At 43.5% G+C, this 25,512-nt stretch overlaps 1 protein-coding gene across 2 annotated transcripts; it reads right to left on the bottom strand.

Annotated features, from left to right (window-relative positions):
- Positions 1–1,276: 1,276 nt before the first annotated feature.
- TCTN3 (tectonic family member 3) lies at positions 1,277–24,813 on the bottom strand. 2 transcript variants are annotated; one of them, XM_086751673.1, is made up of 13 exons: positions 24,296–24,813; positions 23,485–23,606; positions 11,978–12,108; positions 11,551–11,659; positions 11,362–11,480; positions 8,744–8,779; positions 8,264–8,338; positions 8,040–8,162; positions 6,948–7,043; positions 6,587–6,690; positions 5,815–5,980; positions 4,925–5,062; positions 1,277–1,590 (listed from the first exon to the last, which is right to left on the bottom strand). In XM_086751673.1, exons 1-13 carry the CDS (start codon positions 24,670–24,672, stop codon positions 1,369–1,371), a joined length of 1,818 nt encoding a protein of 605 aa, XP_086607799.1. In that variant the 5' UTR covers positions 24,673–24,813; the 3' UTR covers positions 1,277–1,368. The 2 variants fall into 2 exon arrangements, with proteins under 2 accessions (XP_086607799.1, XP_086607800.1); XM_086751674.1 differs by having other exon boundaries at positions 4,997–5,062.
- Between the last annotated feature and the right edge of the window lie 699 nt (positions 24,814–25,512).

The following is a 25,512-nucleotide window of genomic DNA, read 5'->3' as shown; positions in this document are numbered from 1 at the left end:
TTAGATGGGTCATGGTTTTGTTTTATTCAGGTTATCTCCTCTGATATCCTGACTAGTTAAAAGTTTTTCAGTGTATTTTTGCACTGTTCTGTTTAAGTTTGTAATAAGGAAGAGCAACAAAGTTGCTATACACACTATACAGACAATAGCAACAAATACATTTTGTTAAAGGTAGGCCAGATTTCTCTGATTTCCTTGCCTATTATTGATTCCACTGGCATACTTGACATTAGAGGGGCAGATTTTTCCATTATCTGAAGAATTTAAGATAAGTAATAAATCCTTTGCTTAAAAAAAATACTGTCGTCCAACATCATAGAATGATTGAGCAGATTTCCTTGGCCTGTGTGATGCAGTGAGGCAGACTAGATAATCAGAAGATCATCTTCAACTTCAAAAACAATAAACTTCCATTCTGGTCCCAGAGACTGAACCAGACGTAAGGTATTGCAGTAAGCTTCAGTCTCATAATATATCTAAAAATTCTTCCTAAAACAATTGATTTTTTTTTCTTTAGGAGTGTCCACAACTCTCTCTGATGTACCACCTAGGATTTCAGTGGCTATCATTATCAGTCCAGTTCCTATCTGGAGCCATGAGATAATGTTTGTTATCTAGGAAAAAAAACATATTCAGGCCTGTTTCTCCAAGAGAAAAAAGAAGATCAGGAAGGAAGCTGTCTTGACAAACCATTAAAATTAAATTATAGTTCAGAGGATGGCCTATTTACATTTACTTTGTTTTGTGTAACACTTGCTAATTAAAGAGTGGTTAAAACACAAACATTTCAATTGAATATCTATTTGAAAAGACATAGAAAAATAACAGTCAAAACTGTCACAGAGGCATGGTTGTCATGTAACAAGGACAGGTTAAAGGTGACCGGCAGACATGTCTACTCATAAAATAATAATTCATGCTGCCTCAGAGGGCTCCTGTATTTTAAATGTACAGTTAGTTCTATGTAGAAAAATCAGGTGCTTCTCCAATAGGAAGGTGACTGAATGCAGCTCCAAAATGCTTGGATTGAACTTTGCTTCTCTCTCCATAGTCCTTGGTTTAGAAAGCACTCTTGGTTTCTAGGAACATGGAATGTACATTTTAATGTCTTCCTCCTTGCTCCTCATTAATGCAATGTCTCTTGATCCCTCCATCTCTCAAGTGTTTCACTGCAGTGCGGTTCGCAGATGGTGCATATGGAGAATAGGGGCATGAGAGGACACAGGACAGAAGCTAGTCATGCGGCTTAATCCAAGAAAAGAAGGCACACAGAACCTGAGGAGGAAAGCCTATGATCTGGATCATATTCTGTGTCATGTAACAATTCACTTACCAAACTTAAAGTACAGGGCCTGTCTATCTGACTTTTCAAAAGCAGAGAATAGTAGACATTATTAGAATTAACAGAAGATAGCCAGCCAGATCAGCTCTATAACTTATTTCAAAATTCAGTGCCACTTTGAATGGGAAAAAGATGTCAAATGGGAGTTTCCAGTGCGTTTGAGGCTGGCCTCGTGGAGGTTCTGGCCATTCTGTCCTGTCAGTGAAGGTAACGACAGTTGTCAAAGGTATTGTGCTTGTGCTTAGGAACTGTAACAAGAAGGAAAGCACAAAGAGTTTAGCAAGCTTAATACAAAATATACATCTCTCCTCAACTTGCTAATGGAGACCTACTGTAGATATCTGGCAAGCAAGATGTCTTTAGGATGGTAGGAGTTAAGTGTTCCAGATATATTTTTAAGTGGAGTAACTCCTTTTTCCCAAAATTGATACTTAGCTGGTAAATCAAGGGCACAGGTCTCAGGAACAGTGACCCAAGCTCTGCTAGAGGAAAGAGGTATCAGCTAGTTGGTAATAAGAACAGAGGCAAAGCTAGCTTTATTTTTCATAAAATTATGTACTTTAGGTAAGATACAATTACCTGGCCCTTTGAACAGGTGATTGCTGCCAGAAACAGACAGGACTGCCACAATATTTGATCCTTTCAATACAATACCAATAAAATAAAGCAGAGATCCAATACAACAATGATTTTTTTTTCTCAGATTTTAGGATGTTTCAGAAAGGAGACAGATTGGTAGGTCAGCTGGTAAAGATGGAACATGGGGCTGAACTCGTAAGGCCCCAGCTCCTTTCTGTTTCACCAGAACGCTGTAAGCCAACTAATACACTCACTCCTTGAGCTGTGTGGAGTTTCATAGCTAGCTTGGCCTGATTTAAGACCATGCTGCTGCCAAAAGGGCAACCTCGCTCCCTGCCCCAGCTTCCCAGCTCTGCATGCTAACCTCAGGAGAGGGAATCTACAGGCAGCATACCTTCTGTGCTTGCACTGGTTTAAGCCAATCTGTGAAATCACCACCTCATTCACTCTCCTGGAAACAATTTGGGAGATTGCCTTTAGAGCAAAGTTGAGCAGGAAGCACTCAAAAAAAGCTCCAAGAAGATTTGATGACTCTTATGAGAAAAATACTAAGACTCCTGTTAGGGAATTTTTCTGGTACCTCTTGAGGCAAATTAGAAACACTTTTGTGCTTAAATATAAAAGAAAAACGTAATGAACAGTGCATTGGGCAGAGTCCTTCCACAGTACATGGTTCTACACAGTCTGCAAAGATGTGTCACCAGCAGATTATATATACTTGCACCAGCACCAATCCTGAAAGGATCAACATAAAGTACCTCAGCCCAGCTGCAGGTCCATCCCCTAGCCCAGCTCTGCTGCCCAAAGGTGGCCCCTGAGCTTGGGCCCATGAGTGTTCCCATTCCGGGATGGCTACAAGACAATGCTGAGGCTGTTTCTTATCTCTTCACCAAGGGAAACTGCACTCCCTTGCCAGGGGTCTGTCTCTGGCATTCCTGCTTCCAGCCCGTTTAACCCCTTCTTGCAGCTGGGCCTTCTTTGCCGTCTGTGCCAGATCCTTCCTCGGTCACAAATTACCACTGCTGAGCAGTTACAATTAAAATTTCCCCTTCACTCCTGGTTGATATAAGTTCTATCAACGAGTAAACACACAGTAGGCACAATCGCTTTAGTCAACAAGCAGCTTCAAACTATTCTGGCTTTTTGTCTGGACCTTCAAAATCTGCCCTAAAATCAGAGAGATTAGTGGGGAAAAACACCTGTACACAACCCCTCCTCAACAGTTGGGAGAAGGCAGCCACAGGCAGCTTCCAGCATGCTTTCTGCTCTACATTATTTAAGACTGTCTTGTATTTTCAGGAATTCCAAATACAACTGTGACCAGATATTGTGGAGTGTAGAAAATGGGATGTCTTTCCTGGGTTCTGTGTTTTCTGCCAACTCTCCAGCGACACTGTGGTCTACAGAAAAAGGTTTTCTCTAAAGAATGGATAGTTCTTGGATAGATAATCTGTAGGCTAAAACTGGGAAGTGACATAATTTAAAAGTAAAGCAGTATACAGCACACATTGGTGATCTCACTGGTATGCTTACAAAAGGCTGCAATTCTTAATTGCTGGGTATGATACTGGCTGGTACTTTTGCTAAAATGTCTTTACTAACAGTCCTAATTTGTGGATTGCCACTGATATGTCAGTACTGATTTTAATGGTTTAGTTTTTTCTTGCTGCCAGAAGCTTGCTTTCTTCTCATTTGCTTTGCAATATACCTTACAGCTATAAAGTAATTTGCATCAGTTGCTCAAACAGATGAAATCTGAATCTCATAGTTCTTGATTGGCTAATCCTTACTGAGGGATATGCACCCTACTAGGAATGCAAGTCTCACTCCTCAGACAGAAGTTTTGTTAATGAAGCCATGTAACAGGTCAGATTTAGAAAATATCTTCGTGGGGCAGGGGTGTCAGTTTGCCTCAGGGCAATGTGTTTTACAAGCTGAACATTTTCCTGTGGTGTTCTTTTCGTGTAAATTGCAGGAAGGGAGGACTAAGAGGTACCATGAGACACATCCAAACAAGTGATGTAAAATCTCATTTAGACTTGAGTCTGAAGTTCAAAGAGTAGTAACAGATCAGACAGACACTTGCGATGTCATGCCTCACTGCCATGAGAATGCCATGGGCAGGTGTCAGCTGCTCCCCCTATAGCCTTTGCAGAGAAATACTAGTCTACTATGTGCTGCCCAAAACTCTGTGATGTCAGGAATCCAGTTTGGTACCAAAATGGGATCCACTGAGACATGCTTGAAAAAGACTATTCATTCTCCTTTGCAGACCTGTTAGCCCCACCTTCCTGCTGACATCATAGAATCAGAGTAGTTTGGGTTGGAAGGTACCTTTAAAAGTCATCTCGTCCAACCCCCTGCAAGGAGCAGGGACATCTTCAACCAGATCAGGTTGCTCAGGGCTCCATCCAACCTGACTTTGAGTGTCCCCACCATGTAATCTTCTCTTAGAAACCTGCTTTCTAGCTTACATCTTTCCCCCTAATTCTTCAAATCCGCTGCCAGCAGCATTAGCCTCTTTCTCAGCTACTTGTTGGGGATTTCAGAACCCCTGGAGGAACAGAAATACCATCTTGCACAGATTAACAGCATGCTGCGGAGTCAGTGAAATATAAATCAACTCAAATTCCATATCAAGGCTTCAAGAGACAACTAGATAAACATATAGTTATTGAATTTTTGTAACTACAACTTTATACTAAGCATAATTAAAAGTTTAAAGTTTGAGTCCTTAAGTGGCATAAGGTGGTCTGGGGTTGGAAAGAAGGTACCTTTTCCAGTTGTACAACTGATTGAGGACAGTACTAGTAAGACCATAGAACCACCTTCCTCTATGGAGCTGTTAAATACAAACTCTTGCCATTGCAGCCAGACCACTGCTACAGTTTAGTAAATATCAACTCAGTAATATCAAGACCATTTGATTCCTTGGTTCTTAAATAACCTGTGAATCCCAGTTAATTACCTCTGTGTGTGAGGGAGGGGTTTTAAATTCCATACCTTCAGAGGGTGACACTGATAAAAATACCGTGCACCCAGTATTTGAGCTTGTGGGTTGGACAGGAGGCCCACCTTAGTCCACAATATCTGTATCTCCAGGGTCACAGGAACCATACAACAGGAAGTGCAATTCACAGCCTGAAAATAAAATATACCCTAAACATCTTAATATAGTATTTCAAAGGTGAAAAAGGACCATTATGGTCAAAGTCTAATATTTCAGATAGCATAGGTCACAGAACCTGAATCAGTCACTTCAGCATTAACCCCATAACTTCTGACAAGGTCAACCACCCATTTTAGAGGTATATCCATCTCATTGTCATCTCATTTCCAAACAAAATTTGTCTCAGCTCTACCACTTGGATTTTGCATTCTACTAGGCCATCTCGTGACAGATTAATAATTGTTAAAATAGAATTTCCTTCCTCCGTAAGTACTTGGATTGCAAACTTTCACCCTTATTAGGTAACATATAAATAACCCTAGAAACTGGAAAATCAGAAAGGACAATAATAATAAAAACATTAAATTAATACGAAGTAACCAAGTAGCATTAGTTCTAGAAGGCTGTCAGAAAACTAGGTAATACAACAGTGGATTCACTGTATTAAACTCTTTTTTTTTCCCATTTAAATAGCAGGAACAGGATTCAAGAGATATTAAACCTGTCAGGGTTGGGGTTTTTTTTGTTTAGTAGTATCCTAACAATATGAACCATAATAAAAAATGACTGCTTACAGGCATTAAGACCCCTGAGAGTCAGTGAATCATCATACAAAGAAAGTAAGCCCAGATGAACAAGCTGGTTCTTTTTTTCCTGTGCCCATGGCAATACAAAGATACGAAAGGAAAAATATTCACTGCTGGTCTTTTTGCATTCATATTACCTGCACACTGCACTTCTGAATCAGAATAGTTGTCCACTCTTCTGCCTGGCTTGAATGAGCACTGCCAGTTACAGCAAGGTCCTCTGTTCTGTTCGTCCCCTCAAGAGCCTTGTATAACTTCTGCTGGATGTAGCTACAGTTACTTTCTTCCAGTATTGAGGATAGGCTGGAAATGAGAAAATAACAGCTCTAACAAAGTGATTTCCAGGACAGAAAAAAGCGCTATCAACATCTTTCCTTCGTAATGAGCATTTCTTCTGCTCTTAGTGAGTCAACAGAATTATTATGGAAGTATTGGTATTAATGGATGCAGTTTCAATCCTCTCTGCAATGAGAAGGGAGAAGAAGAACAGGGTAACACAGTATAAGGAAAACTGACAGCTCTTCAGCCACCTTATCATATCAGTGGTCATATACCTGCCCTGTCAGCAACAAAATAATGATTCAGATGATCAAAACAATCACTTTTTAAGGTTTCATTATAATTCACTCCTCAAATACAAACTCTACTCTTGCCCAAGACATGTTGCCAGACTACAGCCTCAAAATGTCTCAGAGGACCTTCACAATGTTCAGATTGTTCTAGAGGTACACCATTTCTCTGATATTCAAGTCCTCTTAGCAGTACATGAAAGATCTGTAAAGACCCATAGGTGACCTCAGGGAAGGACCTAGGCTCTACAGCAGTGCGAGAGCGACTATGGAAAAACATGCTAAGTGAGTCCACACCTTCAAATGTGTCAGGAAGGGTGACTGCAGAGTGTATTGTTACCTGAGCTTACAGCCCGTCCTCATATTTCTTCCAAATTGTACTGTGTGTCTGAGGAACTGTGAGCAACTTCCATCGCCTTCACTCCGTAAAATGCTCATGACAGACTGCATGTCAAGAAGCCAAACAAAAGCATAAGCAGACAATGTAGGGCACCCAACTTGTATTTAACAGTCCTCTCACCCCACATTCCTCCTTATCCCTACCACAGGACTACAATTTAGTTCTGACCAAAAGACCAACTGATGGCTGCAATGTAATACTGAGGTATGCCCTCACAGGTAAAGGTAGAATCTCAAAAGTCCAGACAGTAGAGTACCAGAAACCCGCTGATAAATAAAACTTGATAGCAGAAAAAGGATACAGGCTGCATGGCACCACTGTTTGCAATCAACAGTGGTGCTCCAGTGATATAGCCAGGGTTTCCACTTCTAGGCAACACATGAGAAAGAGTCCGGGTCTACAAAGAAACAAAGGGAAGAAAGAAAGGAAGAGGAAAACATCAGCACCAATGAGATCCATTCATCTCAGAAGATCACATTCACATTCTCAAAAATGTAAATGTAACCCATTTTTGAAGGACTGAATATTATGCACGACTAAAACCTCCATTATTTGTTTCCAAATCCTCTTTCTTACCTGGCAAGTTCATCTGCAGTCCAGGAGGTAAAAAACTAAATGTCAATACCTTGAAACGTGGATACTCCCAGGACAGTTCCTGAGCCAATGAATTCCTATTGCTCAGCAATGTCTCTAAGGTAGTGAACTTACCAGTCTGGGCAATTCTACAGGTGATCTGCAGAACAAACCCTGCCTTGATCCCGATTTTGAGTGGCAGACTCCACTTCTAAATTGTTTTATGGGGGGAGCCTCTGGGGATAACTTCAGCAAAACTGCTCTGCACACTTATAAACCCCTGAGGTCACCACTTACTCCACTTTACATTGCATGTATGGGACAAGGTTTGTGTGAATTTCATAGACATTAGTATTTCCCAGATTACCACTCCCTCCAGAGTAACTTTTTCCTGCTGCACAGGCAAAGTATAAATTTAGCAACTTTGTTCACAAACACTGAACACCTCAGATACAACACCAGCTCCAGCCCTTTCCTTCACAAGACCATGGTGGTGACCCTGATCTCATCCTCTCCCCTTCTTCCGCCACCAAAAAAAAACCCCAAACCAAATCAAAACTAGTCCAATAAAAATAAACAGCCTCTTCAAACTTGTGCAATGCAAGACTGCATGCTTGCACTGATCCTGAATTTCCTACTAACATGGTTTACTTGAGACCACAGCAGTGTCCCCTCCTTCCTTCAACCACCAGCTGTGTCCCAGGGTTCTGGTACTACTGTAACACCGTTTACATCTTTTCACATCTCCTCTGTACAGAACTGGGCCACAAACTACAGAGTACAAACTTGGTAAGAGCCCAGAGAGGATGAGGGCACTGACCCAGAAGTGCAAAGTGAAGTGCTGCTGCAGAAGTCCTGAGCTCTCAGAGATGTTGCTCACTTTGAACCGGACAGAAACACTCTGAATCCCGCGTGTGCCACTGAATTCTATTTCATAGATCACCTGAAAGTCCAATTCGGAAAAGAATCAGAGGCAGTCAGATAATAGAGCAATGACTTTAAGCTAGCATTGAGCTGCCCAAAAGAGAGAGAAGATTCAGGTACCTCAGAAACAACATTGTTACATGTGTTGTCTTTCATGTAGGGAGCTCCAGGTGGTGCGACTGTGGTGACCTTCACCTGGAGACAGTAAGCATAATAAAAATTAGCAATTATTTAAAAAGAGTGTGCCTTTCTTACTCTTTTCCACTGCTTTTCCATCCAAGTCAGATTTACCTTCCTGCTGTAGCTGTGATCTGTGGATACATCACTCTGCTCCAGATGCCCATTTTTTTCTGAGAAAACAAGCTACCTCCCTGACTTCTGCCCTATCTACATCCATTCATTTAAAAGGACATCCCTTCCTTATATCCCTACTTTTTTTTCTATAATGTCACAATTTTGTCTAAAAAAATCTCGTCTCAGACGCAGAACATTCCCATTCTCCCACGTTCCCAACCCATGGACATTACTATGAATGCCTGAGATTCCAGATATGTTTTATTTCAGAAGCAGAAATTATTTTCATTGGCAATAGAGACTGACCTTCATGGAGTGCAGAACGGTATCATTAATTGGGACCTGGGGAAAACAAATCAACCAAAATAAAACACAAAAAAACCCAACCAATTTTCTGTGTTAGCAAGTGTCTAAAGTCATTGAAGTGTCATTAAATAGAGCCTACATATTATATTGACAAATATTACTTTGTTTATTCCAGATGTGTAAAACTTGTCCTCAATTTGTGATCTAGAAATTACAGACATAACCCAGTGAAAGCATTTTTAGAAAATCAGAAGACAAATTTTTCTCTTGTCCCTGCCAATGACCTACAAATACTTTAAAATATCAGCATCTTTGATCCATTCCTGGAGCTCTCCCTTCTGGAATCAAGAATTACTTCAGCTTCCGTTTCAGGAAAAATTAACTTTTGACCACAGTGACAAAGATAAGCCCTGAAAACATGAGTTAAATTTGATCAATACAAGACTCTCTACTACAGTTATGTAGATTTAGATTTCCAATATAAGGGTAAACGGAGTCATTAGCCTTAATGAGGTGTTAATATTTACACTGCCATTTTATACTGGAACACCAGAGAAACTCTAGAAGGCAAGAGGAGATATTTTCATGTTAATATTCAGTAAGACCAGCTGTGGAAGGATGACTGGGAGGGGGAAATCAGTTTCTCTAAGGTTTATCCTAATAGAAGAACTTCCAGGGTAAAACGCAGTTGCTACTTCCAGGATAAAATGCAGTTGGCATGCTGGCTACAGCAGTTCCCTAAGCAACACACCCTGCCTCCCTTAGCACATGCTAAGGCGAGCAGAACGAACAGAATGGAGGGTGGAGTGGAGTGGAGACACCGTGGCCAAACTCTGTTACACTCCCTGCAGGGACGGGAACTTCATGGTACCTGGTGGCTAGTAGGCTGTATAATAGCTGATGAACTGCATTGCAATTGTCAAACAAGAAGAATACCGGTTGCTGAGCCAGTAATTGCAGGGAAATTGTGTTCTTTAGATGAACTTTGCTCATTATAATGTCATTATAATATGAAAACACACCTCCATCCCAAAAGCTACCTGCCTCCAAGGTGCAACCACTGAGCATGTGTTCTGAACGTCTTTTAGTCTATACCTTTAAAAGCAAAGCAATGAAAATTTACACCAATCCTAACAAAGATATGTATGACTAGAGTCACTCAAGCTCCACATAAAAGAAAAAAATAGTATAAAAATGGCTCAAGAAAAGGGGGACATTGGGGGAGACCTCCATCGGAACGTCTGGGACCAGTCAATGGGCTGACCCTCTCTTTCCCCCCCACAGGGATGCCTATTAGGTAAGAGTGGTGTGTTATGCGCTTTTAGATACTAACACTTTGCTAGCTATTAAAACTTGTTATATATACTGTTTCAAGTTTGTTTTCGCAGTCAGTATCTTATCACCGGCTATCTTTGAACCTTTATCCTGTCACAAAATACATAATAAAAATTTGTCTATCTATAAATGTACGTTTTCAGAAATTAATAATTGATATAGGGGATATAAGGGATTTGTCCTAGTGTTGCTGCCCATGAAAAGTCCCTGAATAGGTTAGATGAGCACCCTCCAACCTTGTGGGCTGCCAAGAGGGATTTGTCCCTGTGCCGCTGTCAGCATAAGCCTGACAGGCTGGCCAAATTCCAAAGGATTTGGGGAAACCCCCTTTCTCCTTAAACAGAGCATGGCAGGCTGGTGGGGCACAAGGGTCTCGTATTTCTTGGGGGTTTGAGGTAACCCCCCTCCCTGTCCTCTATCGACACAGTATTGTGTCTTACCGTGACACCAGCATTATGAACCCAGAAGAATAAATTGGTTATTTTGAAATTATCGTCAGGATAAATAATGGAGAAATTGGTATGGAAAGAGAACATGAATGTAAATAAAGTTAATATTGATAACTGGCGTTCAGTATGATTTAGAGATAACATATTGTGTAAAATCTTTTCGGTGAGACACTCTTTAGCAGGGCCTGTTGCGATAGGACAAGGGGTGATGGTTTTAAAATAGAGGGAGGTAGATTCAGATTGGATATTAGGAAAAAAGAATTTATATAATGAGGGTGCTGAAACACTGGAACAGGTTGCCCAGAGAGGTGGTAGATGCCCCATCCCTGGAAACATTCAAGCCCAGGCTGGACGGGGCTCTGAGCAAGCTGATCTGGTTGGAGATGTCCCTGCTCCTCGCAGGGGGGTTCAACTAGAAGACCTTTAAAGGTCCCTTCCAACCCAAACTATTCTATGACTCTATAAAACAAATCCTCATTCTTTACTAAGAACATGCATTGCTTGGTTGATCAAGTTGATGGAACAGATACTTTGATAAACAAGTCTGTTTAAAATGTGGGAGTTCTGGTTAAACCATTAAAACCATGAAGTATCAATGAAGTACCTGTTAAATGCATCAAGAATTTGCTAATAACTGAAATTTATTGGAAAGTAGTTTGAATTGAGTCATGACATTTTTAACAGGATTTCCCGCAAGAAGGCCTTAACAATTGGGAGATCAGGGATGACATACCAGATGACCTTTAGTTTTCCAGTTAGCTGAAGTTGCAATGGAAGGCAATGGAATGTCAAGCAAATAAAGTGTTGAGCAAAAGGAAGAAATATGGCTTGCACCTTTAGCACAGTGAAGTCACGGTAGTAGGAGGCAGCATCTAGGGCAGGGTCAGTAACGCAGCTCTTGCTCAAGTTGGCAAAAATCCGAGTACAGCTTGTGCTTTTACTGTCCAGGAAGCCTGAGTTAAGACATGACAACAGATAAAACAGAAGCAAACCACCCTAAGAAATTCTTCCCCCTTTACTAACCGGCAGGATTTCCATCAACACAAAGTCCACTGGCTCCCATTTTTACTGGCTGTCTAAGTATGCTCAGTACAGATGATGAATCAAAGTAGATTAGGATTGGATCACCAGCCTGAAAAGACAATTTGGAGAAATCACAGACAAAGTGACTATGGAACACTAAGGCCAAGCGCAAGGTGAGGACATCAGAGGCAAATTTATACTTCTCTTTAGTGTACACTCAGTTTCGTCTAAAGGGTTGTCCAAACTTTTACATATAAGAAAACTAATCAGAAACTTTTTACACAATAAGGCATGAAAAGAACTGAGAGACAATCTGCATTATAGGTAGAAAAATAAGAATGTTTCAATCTGTTCTCATTAGTTCTCATTACAGACAGCTTTAGTAAAAATGTATCTGCAAACTGATTGGTCTTTTCTTTCAACTCACCCGGTAAAAGGCAGAGAATGATGGCTGAACTTGTGACGGTACTGAGAAAGAGTGTCTGCCGTACTTCTCTACGAACTTCAAAAAATCAGATTCTTTGATATCCTGTGGCTGTTGGAAATAGTTCAGCTTTGCTAAAGGTTGAAAAGAGAAAAAAAAATAATCTGCCGATATCAAATTACTCGAAAAGATAGATCAAAAGAAAAGTAAATACCATGCCAATATTTTTTAAAGTAACAACTTCAGTAATCAGAAACTAGACAGTGACTATTAGTAACACTGCTAACACGCTAATATGAGCTATGAATAGGATGATATAATGAGTACTAGTTTGTACTGTTTTATGTGAAACAGGTGTTAATACACAACAAATGTGACTTTCCAAAAAGCATGAAAACTGTTTAAGGCAACTGTGTTAACATGTGCTCTAATTTCTGTAAGAGATGGCCAAAGTAGACACACATGACATTTTGATGACAAAACACTACCAATATGTGAATTCACTAAAAGCAACATTATATGAATCCAACATAATTAAGGTTGGTAAAACTCAAAGTAAATATGAATAAGGAATAGGCATGCTACAAAACCCAGACTTTCTACTGGTGTCTCACAGTGATGCCCTCCTGACCCAGTGGTATTCAGTACGCTTACAACGTTACAATACATTAAATTATTACTGATAAAACACTAAGTCATAAAATGGCAAATTATTTAGGACCTACTATGTTGACTCATCCTAATGGACTTGTTCGAACAATAAACTTTTTAATACATCCAAGTAAAATGTCTTACAAGGTTCGAGGACTACAGATCATATCGACAACAGGAGTGAGTGGCAGTATCATTGATTACAGTAGTATCAAAAAGAATTTAGGTCATCTAGTAGGTTTGGGGAAAAAACCCAAAACTTAAGCTTTCAATGTAATTTTGCTGTTCGAGGGCAGAACAGATCCTCTACAGAGCAGCAAGCAGAAATAAAAGCTTTTTTATATCCAAATACAGCATTAGTCAAGGAGTCAACTAAATCTTTCAAAGAGATAAAGGCTGAAGGAGTATTAAGGTCCCACAAGGTTCCCAAAATAGGTGTACAGAGCAGCTTTCTTCTTATTCACTTAGGGGTACAATCATTAGACTGAAAAAGAAAACACTGGTAGTTGTGCTACTCACAATCAGGTGTTTTTTTTTTTTTAATGTACTCTTCTATTTTCAAAGCTGAACACTGTCTAACACAGATGAACAACATTACATAGTGCTAAATACACCTGAAAACTGGAAAAGGCCTTTGGCAGCAAAACTTAAGATATTAAAACTGCTTAAGTTTTCAGATAAAAGACATATATAATGTTGGATACCTGGAGTACCAGGGGCACTTAGTGAACAATCCAGACCGAATGGAATTGTTATGTTTGTGAGCAGCAGGCCTCAAGGACATCACTGAAGCCGCTTGTGAGAAAGTACTGAAGCTGCCTGTAAGAAAGTACTGAAGCCACCTGTGAGAAAATAATGAGGCCGCCTGTGAGAAAGTAATGAAGCTTCCTGTGAGAAAGTAAACGAAACAACCTTGAGAAGAAGGAAAACAGCTGGCATACGTGACTGGGGGCTGAACGTGAAGCAGGGTGCAGGTGGAGAGAGCCGTGTGCGTGAACATAGAGACTTAACGAATCATATTTTAGCTAGGAGCGCGTGCATGATATAGTTAACCAATTAGTAGAGAGCTTGCGCATGATACGGAATTAGAAGGGCTATATTAACCGGGATGTATCAACAATAAATTGGCATTTGCTTGATCATATTGGTCGTCAGCAGTGTCCGTTACTTCCGCGTCAACAGGTGGCGCCCGAACAGGGACCCTCAGATCGGCGTTGGTCATCCCGACGGAACCGAAATAGGAAAAGAAGAGGGGGCGGAAGCCGGTCGAAGGCGAGTGCTGCCCCGGCACTCGGGAAGTCGCTATAGCGCAAAAAGGTACAAAAGGTACAGAGGGAATCTTGTCTTGGCCAGGCGAGCGGCCGGGGAGGAGATGGGGTCCACACTGACCAAAGAGGAGTCAGCAGTGGTTAAGCTCCTCCAACATATGCTCTCTGTGAGAGGACTGAGTTATGACTCGGCCGTCCTAGAAGCTTTGCTGCAGTGGGCAAAGAAAAGGGAATTAATTCCCACAGTTGATGATGCTTTTGAACTCCCGACATGGGAAAAGATAGGAAAAGAGCTGTGGGATGAAGTAAGTAAAGGATCAAAGGAGGCGAGCAAACTCTCCACTATGTGGAGGCTAATTAACGAAACATTGATAAGCATGAAAGCCGAACGTTCAGTCGTCGCGTCTGCTTTCGCGGCCTTAACTCCAGCCGGCGGGTCCACCTCTGCTACTAGCATGCCGTTCTCGGGTTTAACGAGCCCTGCCGCCGCCCCGGCTCGTGCTGAGGGTGGGGGGGTTCGAGTCCCAGCAAGGACTGCAGGAGCTGCAGCCACAGCCCCTATAACTATAGATATACAAGCACCAGAAGGAAAAACTGCCGAAAGCCTTTCACCACCAGATGTACCACTACCAGGCACCCCGCCACACTGCGCCAGTGCAGGCTCAGAGTCACGAGTCTTTTCGCCGACACCGACAGCTCCGGTTTATCCCCCATTACCACCTTCTTCCGTGCCACCACGGCATGAGGAGGAGGGGGATGAACATTCATCTGGCTCCAAGGACGCACAGCTGGAAGAGACGCTAAAAAGGCTGGAAGCCCTAGAGGTTCGCCTAGAAGCGTCACTAGGAAACTTGTCAACTCCTTCGCCTGTGCCACATCGAGACCTGCCAGCGTCCAACCTATTCGTTCCGAACGGAGCATCGGGTGAGATCAGTCCTTTTGCACCTTTACAAGGGACGCTGGCGGGAGGGGCCGGGGATTTGAATCCGATAGCACGGTGGAAAGAGGTGATTCGAGATGCTTTGATAGAAGGAGAGCCTTTTCCCATGGCATTTCCAGTTGTGACCAATAATACTGGGAGAAGTGTGTGGCAAGCATTAGACTGGAAAATATTGAAGGAAGCTAAAAGTGCAGTTACTCAGTATGGGCTAAAATCATCATATACTCAATCTGTGTTGCAGCATATTTTTTTTTGTCACAGTTTTTAACTCCTTATGATATTAGAATGATTGTCCAGATGCTTTTGCTACCGTCACAGCAGCTGCAGTTTTTTCAGCACTGGCAGACTGCTTGTGATAGGGCACCTGCAACGCCTCGACAACAGGGTGATCCATTATTTGGGGTGCAAACTCAAATGCTGATGGGAGTGGGACCCTACACACGATCTGATTGGCAAGCGTAATTTGCTACTGAAGTGTTACAACTGGGCCAAGATTTGGCTTATAGAGTGCTTGCTAGGGTGTACAATGAAAAGTCCGGACCTGCCTTTACGTCAGTAAGGCAAGGTCCCACAGAACCATATGGGAAATTTATTGATCGGTTGCACACCGCAATTATGGCTCACCCTGATCTGGATGATGACATGAAAGCAAAGTTCTTAGATATGCTTGCCTTTAATAATGCTAATGAAAAAAAAACAAAAAACAAAAAAAACAAAAAACAAAAAACAAAAAAAAAAAAAAACAAAAAAAAAACACAAAAAAAAAAACCAAACAAACAAACAAAAAAAAAAAACGAAAAAAAAAAAAAAAAAAAAAAAAAAAAAACCAAACAAAAAAAAAAAGCCTAAGAGAGCCCTTAAGAGCCCTTAGTGTGCTGCCAAAAGGATCTAGTACAGGGCAACTGCTGGAAGCTGTCGAGCGAATGTTAGAACAAGAAAAGGCTCCGGTCATGGTTGCTGCTGTAGGTGCAGCCGTTAAACCGTTGATATCAATAAAGCAGTGCGTGATTAACTGTCTGTAACCCCCATTCCCTCTTCCCGCCCCCCATCCCTGTCCCGCTCAGGGGTCAGGGGAGGGAGGTGGAGATGGTGTTGGGCCTGGGAGGAGGGAGGGGTGGGGGGAGGTTGTCTTGTTCCTTTTTTCATTGTCCTGCTTTGGTTTTAGTGATGGTCTGTTTTTTGCCTGTAGCGGTGGCTTTAAGGATCCCTCCCTATTCTTGTCTTAAACCTCGGGTTTTAGTTTTCTTTCCTCCTATATGCCCGGGGCCACAGCCGCCGCCAGGCGCCCCCACCCCCCCGCCCCTGACATGGTTAACAGATACTCCTGTCTGAGTCGAGCTTTGTATAAGTGGAAGGACCGTTCCCTCTTATAACATGGGGGAAGGGATATGCTCATGTCTTTACAGGAGCAGTAAACAAGTGGATCCCTGTCTGTATCATCTGCGGGTATTTCAGAACATGTTTGGTTGACCTGCCAGATACCGGTAGGACAGCAACTCTGTGTAAAACAGCAGCAACCACGAGTGCTGAGTGCTAAAACTACAAAAGATGGAACTTTTTGAGATCAGTAAAGTCCATCTGTCTATTTTTTTTAACTATTCAAGGGCTAATGTTTCTAGAGGGGTAATGATTGTAAATGCTTTAAGATCTATACATTGCAACGACACAGCTTGACGTAATCATGCGAGCACATATCAAAATCCAGACAGCATAAAAGACCTAAACGAAGCATACATAGCATTGAATCTGATTGCCAAGACAATACAGAGTTTTGGAAACTAAGTAAAATTACTGCTGCTTCAGTCTTTACACCTGGTGTGGCAAGTGCCTAGGTGTTAACTACGCTAAATAAATCGGACTGTTGGCTTGCTAAGCAAATAAATACAACTGCATCAGCACTATCAACGCTGTTAACTGGTGTAGATTCTATATACTATGCTACTTTACAAAACAGAACTGCTGTTAGCCTGCAGAGCACATATTTTGACAGGCTTTGTTGCATGTGCTGGCCACACATGCAGCAACGTCTGGTCAGGCCTCGTTGTATGCGTTGGCCACGCGTGCAGCAACGTCTAGTGGCTACTCTTTCACTGAATCTGCTGAGGATAAAACGGGGGTGAGTCGGGGCGGGGAAGGGGAGAGGACCCAGAGCACACTTTATTTACAACAGGGGACGCCCTGAAGGTGCTGCGCCTGTCTCCCTTCTCTGCTCTGACCCGGCTGATAAACATCCTCTTGCTCAGCGGTGTCTTTCGCATAGTTGGGTTAGTAACAGAATAGATCAGCAATAGATTTTTTTTTTATTATTAGCACAAAATCATGATTGTCAGGATTTTGATGGGCTTTGCTGCATGAATCTGTCTGATCATTCGGAATCCATTCACAAAAGTATTCAAAACTTGCAAAAAGGAGTACAAAAACAGCAACAAAGTGATGGTTTTGATATATTCAGAAATCTTTTGGTGACTTGATATAAGCTTGTTACTAATAGCTGTAGGATGCTTATTCATTCCTTTTATAGATGTATTTTGATCTATATTCTGTGTCTTAAAATGTGTGCAGACTTTAACAGATAAAGTGTTGAAACAAGCCTCTTCTCATAAACAAAGAAGGGGGAGATGTGGTATTTCGCTGAGCCAGTATGGTATCAGTGAAAGCACACCGACCTTGGGGGAGGAATGCAATCATGCTCTCAGGAAGAAAGCCATGGAATGAGAAGGGAAGCTTTAAGATACAAAACATTGTTAGCAGAATTTATGGCTTGTTTCAACAGAGGCCTGCAGAAAACTAGTAATTGCTCTTATAGATAAGTTACTGGAGTTGTTATATCTATAATAGTAGAAGAATGTTATAGTAGAAAATTACTAGAAGGTAGTGAAACTTAGCTTTGCTTCGTAATCATGAATATGTATAACGTGTGATCAGTAATTTTATTAACTAAGCTTGTGTGTGGCATAATTGGGTGGTTGCTGTCCTTGGTTAAAATCGGAATTGTGATACTAGGCATCATACTAGGCATAATCATTAACATACCATGCTTGCAAAAAATGATTAACAACTCAATACAGACAATCTGGCTAATCAAAAAAAGAAAAAAAAAAAAGAAAAAAGAAAAAAAGAAAAAAAAAAAAAAAAAAAAAAAAAAAAAAAAAAGGGGAGATTCAGTAGAGGCCTACATGAACCTAGTTGATATTGTAGTAAAATAAGGTCAGGAGTACCAAAAAGGGCTATAGGAGGACCATGTTATTTTGGAAAATTGATAGTGTTTGCTCCACCTATGAGAACATTATGGTATCATACGCGAGCAAGAAGATCGCTAAAAGTATTGACTCCCCATTGTGACAGCAATTTAACCCTGTTGGGGGCAGCTGAGCGGATAGCATTATCTTTATTTGTTCCTTGGGCAGCAACTGCAAAAACTTTAGCTAACTTAAATAAATTAGCTTGTTGGGCACAAAAGCAAATGAATTTAACCTCTAGCATGTTATCAGGATTATTAGAAGACATGGATAGCATGCGTCATGATATTTTTGCAGAATCTAGCAGCCATTGATTTTTTGTTATTAGCGCATGGACATGAAGATTTTGAAGGTATGTGTTGCATGAATGTTTCTGATCACTCTAAGTCGATACGCTATCAGTTGGCAGAGTTATGATGCAACATGCATGCAATACAAGTGGAAAGCAGGTTAACAGACTGGTTGAAATCCTTGGGGGTCACAGGCTGGCTAAAAGATTTGATAGTTTATGGGTTGGTATTATTGACGGGTTTGCTGTTGACACTGATGATTTTGGGGTATATTTAAAAATGCTTTGTGAAAGCTATGGAACGTATGATGAAAGTGGGTCTGGATTGTTCAAAACAAAAAGGGGGATTTGTTGGATACCTGGAGTACCAGGGGCACTTAGTGAACAATCCAGACCGAATGGAATTGTTATGTTTGTGAGCAGCAGGCCTCAAGGACATCACTGAAGCCGCTTGTGAGAAAGTACTGAAGCTGCCTGTAAGAAAGTACTGAAGCCACCTGTGAGAAAATAATGAGGCCGCCTGTGAGAAAGTAATGAAGCTTCCTGTGAGAAAGTAAACGAAACAACCTTGAGAAGAAGGAAAACAGCTGGCATACGTGACTGGGGGCTGAACGTGAAGCAGGGTGCAGGTGGAGAGAGCCGTGTGCGTGAACATAGAGACTTAACGAATCATATTTTAGCTAGGAGCGCGTGCATGATATAGTTAACCAATTAGTAGAGAGCTTGCGCATGATACGGAATTAGAAGGGCTATATTAACCGGGATGTATCAACAATAAATTGGCATTTGCTTGATCATATTGGTCGTCAGCAGTGTCCGTTACTTCCGCGTCAACAATATAACTTGTTCATAGTGTACTTTCCTCATTAAAGCATGCTAGCTACTAAAGTCTATTTAATCTTGTAGAAAAAGAGTCACAGAAGGCGAAAGCAGAGACTGGAAGAGTGAAGAACACGGCAGGGGAAGAGCAGGTTCAGGAACATCTAAGGAATCTGAAGGTGCACAAGTCCATGGGACCTGGTGAGATGTATCCATGGGTCCCGAGGGAACTGGTGGATGAAGGTGCCGAGCCACTGTCCATCATATTTGTGAAGTCTGGTGAAGTTCCCGATCACTGGAAAAGGGGTAACAAAACTGCCACTCTTAAAAAGGGAAACAAGAAGACGCAGGGAACTACAGACCAGACAGCATCACCTCTGTGCCTGGCAAGGTCAGGGAGCAGATCCTGCTGGAAACCATGCTAAGGCACGTGGAAGATAAGGAGATGATTGGTGACAGCCAACGCAGCTTCACTAAGGGTAAATCATGTCTGACCAATTTGGTGGCCTTCTATGATGAAGTGACAGCATCGGTGGACAAGGGATGACCAACTGATGTCATCTACCTGGACTTGTGCAAAGCTTTTGACGCTGTCCTGCACGACATCCTTCTCTCTAAACTGGAGAGACATGGGTTTGATGGACGGACCACTCGGTGGATAAGGAATTGGCTGGATGGCCGCACTCAGAGAGTTGTGGTCAATGACTCAATGTCCAAGTGGGGACCAGTGATGAGTGGCATTCCTCAGGGGTTGATATTGGGACGAGTCCTGTTTAACATCTTTGTTGGCAAGACAGACAATGGGATAGAGTGCACCCTCAGCAAGTTTGCCAATGACACCAAGCTGTGTGGTGCCGTCGACACAGGTCGTGGCAATCCCAGGCACAAATCCAGGCTGAGCAGAGAATGGATTGAGACCAGCCCTGAGGAGAAGGACTTGGGAGTGCTGGTGGTGAGGAGCTCAACATGAGCCAGCCAAGGCGTGCTTGTGGCCCAGAAAGCCAACCGCATCCTGGGCTGCATCAAAAGAAGCGTGGCCAGCAGGTCAAGGGAGGGGATTCTGCCCCTCTACTCCGCTCTGGTGAGATCCCCCCTGCAGCTCTGCATCCACTTCTGGAGCCCCCAACATAAGAAGGACATGGACCAGTTGGAGCGAGTCCAGAGGAGGCCACGCAGATGATGAGAGGGCTGAAGCACCTCTCCTGTGAGGCCAGGCTGAGAGAGCTGGGGCTGTTCAGCCTGGAGAAGAGAAGGCTCTGGGGAGACCTGATAGCAGCCTTCCAGTACCTAAAGGGGGCTGATAGGAAAGATGGGGAGAAACTTTTTAGCAGGGCCTGTTGCGATAGGACAAGGGGTGATGGTTTTAAAATAGAGGGAGGTAGATTCAGACTGGATATAAGGAAAAAAAAATATACAATGAGGATGGTAGAACACTGGAACAGGTTGGCTGGACAGGTAGTAGATGCCTCATCCCTGGAAATGTTCAAGGCCAGATTGGACGGGGCTCTGAGCAACCTGATCTGGTTGGAGATGTCCCTGCTCCTTGCAAGGGGGGGTTGGACTAGACGACCTGTAAAGGTTCCTTCCAACCCAAACTGTTCTATGCTTCTATGATTCTAAAATGCAAAAAAAAAAAAGAATTGCAGACAACTTAATGTGTCCAAAACCAGACAAACTTAAAAAAAAAAAAACCCAAACCCCAGGCTCATGGATAACGATTCCTGTAACTTTAAAATGCACTCATCTTAGTTCTTCTACTGACTTAGAAATGGAAATAGCAGCAGCATTGTCCTAACACCTGCAAAGACTACAGACAAAGTCGTTATCTTGAGGAGCTAGTACATGAAACAAGAACGCTTTTAAAAGTACTTTAAGTATTTTTAAAGTATCCAGTATTTCCATTTCAGTCCCTGAGATCTGATCTCTTCCTCTTAATGAATTGTCAGTCAGATCAGCAAGACTGCCTGACTGAGCCAGCTACATGATCATTAGAAAGAAGGAACTGTTAGGGATGTGGCGAGCTGTCACACTGCTCCATTTAGTCTCAATACAGTCTAAAATCAGTTTAGGACATATGTGAAACTCCACCCTTAGCACAAGACAGTGAAAAGGCAGTACTAGGAAAAACTGCAGAAGGAAGAAAGGGCTGCAGAGGGCACAAAGGAAAGAGAAGACTGGATGTGATGAGCTATCGAGGTTAGAGGAATGCCAGAGCTGTGAACAGCTGTCAGATGGAGAACAACAGTATGAAAAAGTGGAAAAATAAAGCAATTGAAGGGTAGCAATAGTCAGAAAAAATAGGCAAGAAAGATGAGTGACTGAAGGAAAGGACATTTTACACTTCAGGAAAGACAGCTGAAATACAGTACTGCAGTCAACAAAGAATGAGGACAATCATGGAAAGGGCCATTAGTGACAAGCAGAGGAAGAGAAAATCTGCATCTTTTAGAAGTATCATAAAGAAGTATTTGTAAAACTTGAACAGAACTCTGGTATCTGCTAGCAATGGTTTCGATGAGGTGAAGTCAATTTGTGCATCACAATCTCTTTGTTACTGGCCACAGTAATTCATGAAGTTCAGAGTCTGTTCCCACTTGCCCTTTTCCAGGAGGCCCTCTGGAGCAGGCTTGATCTTATTTCTGGCAGTCGTAGCTCATGTCACCATCCATCCTGGAAAGGCTTCTTCCACAATCAGTTGATGAGAACATATGTGTTTCTATATTTGCTTGTGGAAGGCCAAAGGGGAGAAGGCTGTTTCTACCAGAAAACTTTATTATCCTCCAGGCCATCCCAAATAAACTCTTTCCCAGATGTTCTTCCAACAACAAGCATAGAAAAGGAAAAGGCCATGTGAGCAGTGAGTTCTGTTGTTCTCAGGTGTGCTACACCTGCAATCAAATGTCTAAGGCTTCTTCAGTGGGCTTAAAGATGTGATAGATATGGGGCCCAAATATTAAATGGCCACAAAAATCTGGTGCCATCAATCTGGACACAGATGATTCTTCCTTTGGATGAGATTACTGTCGTAGTTCAGCCCCGATTGGGACCAGACTATGCAGTCTCTCTCTCGCTCCCCCCACCCTTTGAGAGAATAGAAGGAGATGATATAAAGAAAAACGGCTCAAGGTTTGAGATAAGGACAGGGAGAAATCCTTAAAGTTACTGTCACGGGACATTCTGTTACCAATTGGCTCGGCCTTGGCCAGCAGCGGGTCCGCCCTAGGCCCGGCCGAGTCCACTGAACAAAGGGGAGCGACTTCTAGCACTTTCCTACAGAAGCTACCACCTTAGGCCCCCCCTTACTAACAAAACCAGAACAATTACCAATTCAGAATCCTTCTAATCCTATTTTTATGATACTGTGGGTAGTGTAGGAAAAGGATAAAATTTAGCTACTTCTAAGTTGCAGGCTAGAATACCCAGGAGCCTGATGGCAGTTTCAGCTGTGGTTAAATGCTCAGCAAAATTCATCTTTACTCTGAGACCTACTGAGAATCGGAATGGCACTACTATCTATCATACTGTGTACTATAAGGCTCTCATTGCTTCTTTGCTCTTCCCGGTACACAAAACATTTCTGCGACATCTGTGAAGAGCTGAAAGCAGGACTAGATAAGAGGAAGCAAACCCTGTTTTGACTAGTTGTTGGATCAGTTAACCTCCTGCGCTCCTCCCAACCTAAAATGCTCTATGATTTAGGTCAGAAGTAGATGGGACTGTGGATCAAAACTCCCAGGCAAAAGACTCAAAAGAGAAAATGGTAAGTATTCAGATGTGAGACCCTAGCAAATTGCAGTGAATGCCAGAGAGCTGGACATCAAATCAGCCAAGTGAAGTACAATGTGTAAAGCAGAAAGAGAAAAAAAGTGTTAATGGCGTACTCTATGAGGGTATATGATTACCAGAGAAAAGTAATTGCCAGCAGAGAAGAAAGTATGAAAATAAGCATATAAAATAAAGAATCCAAGATATGATAAGAAATCACTTTCTGAAAAGGTTCATAGTGGTATATTTCAAACATCAACCCTTACTTGCTGCTCTAAGTGTAGCAAACTAAGGTATCTCAGATACAGAAGCAATTGATGAAGTCTGATTTGTGTTTAGCCAGAGACCCTACCCTTAAACTGAGTGCGATGATTTTTTTTCTGTTTGTCTTCGGTGATGGGACCCTGATTCCCTATCGTCTCTCTGGAACTATAACAGCCCAAATAATTACTGACAATTATAACATGTAAGTTTAAAAAAAAGATTCCCTAAGCAGAGGCAATCTATGAATTAAATGGGTAGAAAGAAAGGTAACTTACAGTCATCCAGCTGCACACAGAACAGCAGATCATGTCCACCAGGGGCAGCAACGGTGGCAGTAGGGTAAGGGGTGTTACTTCTGAACACGAGTGATTTTTCCACACACACTTGACTCACAGACCTGCAAAGACAAGCCGCCTCCCTCCCCCCACTGTTAAAGAGGCTATTCTTGCATAACTTCACATTTTACATTACTAAATGCCAGCAACAGAACACAGTATTTCTTTTAATCAGCTTGCGTGAGTTATTGTACAATTTGCAATGATAACAAATTACAGAAAGCCTCTCTTGTCTTTGTAGTAACTTTGTGGATACTCTCTCATTGTAAATCTAGAAATCACTCTGAAATTCCCTGGAGTAAAAAGTGGTAAAGAAATTCAGTGTCAGTGTATTACAGCTCCTCTGGCTCCTCCTCACAACTGCAATCTGTAAAGACAGGGTTCACCCGCAGATTTTACTCTCCCAACAGCTAAAGCTGCCCTCCTCACTGACAGCATTCTGCACTCCATAATTGCTTTACTGTCCTCCCAATTGTTTATTAAAGTTCTTTTTTCCTAAGATAGGACTCCGATAGCCTCAACACAGAGGAACCAAGCCCTGCTGCACCTCGGCCACTAAAATGTCGGCCATGAGAAGCCTTCCCAAGCACTCGACTCGGAATTCAACCGTCTCCCGAGCACGAGAGGCGTGGCAACCACGGCCGCGACACTAACGCGGCTGAACTGCCGTTCCTGCTAGCTGCCCGGTCTCGACCCACCCTGGCCCACGCGCGGCGGCGCCAGCGGCGGCGGGAGCCCGTCCTCTGCCCACCTGCTGCGGCCGGAGAGGCGGGACGAATCGGCGGCGCCGGCGTCGCGCAGGCCGCAGGCGCCGGGCGCCAAGCGGCGGGCGGGGAAGCTGCCGGCGGCGGGGCGGTGGGGCGCGGCGCGGGCCGCCCGCGGGCCGCGGCGGCGGAGTGGAGGAGCGGGACCGCTGCGGCGGGGCCCGGCGGCGGAGATCTGGGCGCCGGCCCAGACCGCGCGGGCAGCGGGGGCTCGGCGCGAGGCCGCTTCTTCGCTTCGAGGAGAAGCCCGATGCGCGGCCCCTGCGGCGAGCTCGGCGGCGGCGGCTCCAGGCGGGGCACCGGGGCCAGGGGCGGCCAGCCGCGCCAGCTGCAGGGCCAGCAGCAACCCACGGGCTCCGCACATGGCGTCCCCTCGTCGCTAAGAAACGCAGCCCGCCGGCCGACCGGGGAGGGGAGGCGCATGCGCGGCCGGCGTGTACGCCCGCCTCGGGGCTGGGGGCGTCCGGCGGGGTGCCGGGCCGGCCTGGCCGGCTCCGCTGGGCTCGTTCCGCGGCCCTCGGCGGAAGGGCTCGAGGCGCCTGCCGGGAAGCCAGGCACGGCTCTGCGGTGGGGACCCTGCGGGGGAGGAGCGTGAGTGGCGGCGGCGGGGCCCTTCCGGAGGCGGCGAGCTTTCCGCCGGGCAGCGGGCTTTCTCAGTTAGCCGGGACGGACCTAGCCCCAGGTCCTACTCCTTCCTAACCGTCGGGAAGCGCCGCAGACTCAGTTTCTGTTCCTCTTTTTTTTTCGTTATAGAAGGGTTGAGAACGAAGTAAGCTCCCAGTCAGATGGTACCAGTCAGTACTAATGTTGCCGCCGATTCCGCTGGGCTGAGGACTTGCCCCGCACCGTCCCGTGATTTGTCCCAGGTGTCCGAGGCCGGGAGCGAGCCCTGTCCCGTGGCGGCAGGGAGGGCGCTGGCGCCGGGCAGCGCGCAGGGTGGGCTGTCCTCGGACGCTCTGGCTTACGGCGCGGCGCTGCCTCTTCCCGAGCTCATCCCAGCGAAGGGAGTAGAGAAGCACCCCTGTAAAGAGGTACGCATTAGGAAGTAGACAAGTGGTAGTACAGCCCTGTAATGCTAACCACATGTACATTTATCTTCCAAAGTTAAACGGCATGCTTACTGTATACTTAATGTTTTAAATACGTTGTTTCATAGTAAATCTTGGTATGTTATTTCTCTGGTAGAATTAAATATTCTGCTATA

The sequence above is a fragment of the Chlamydotis macqueenii genome, chromosome 7 (assembly GCF_036417535.1).
Source record: "Chlamydotis macqueenii isolate bChlMac1 chromosome 7, bChlMac1.mat, whole genome shotgun sequence".
Taxonomy (NCBI): domain Eukaryota; kingdom Metazoa; phylum Chordata; class Aves; order Otidiformes; family Otididae; genus Chlamydotis; species Chlamydotis macqueenii.
This window is presented reverse-complemented; position numbering and strand designations above follow the sequence as displayed.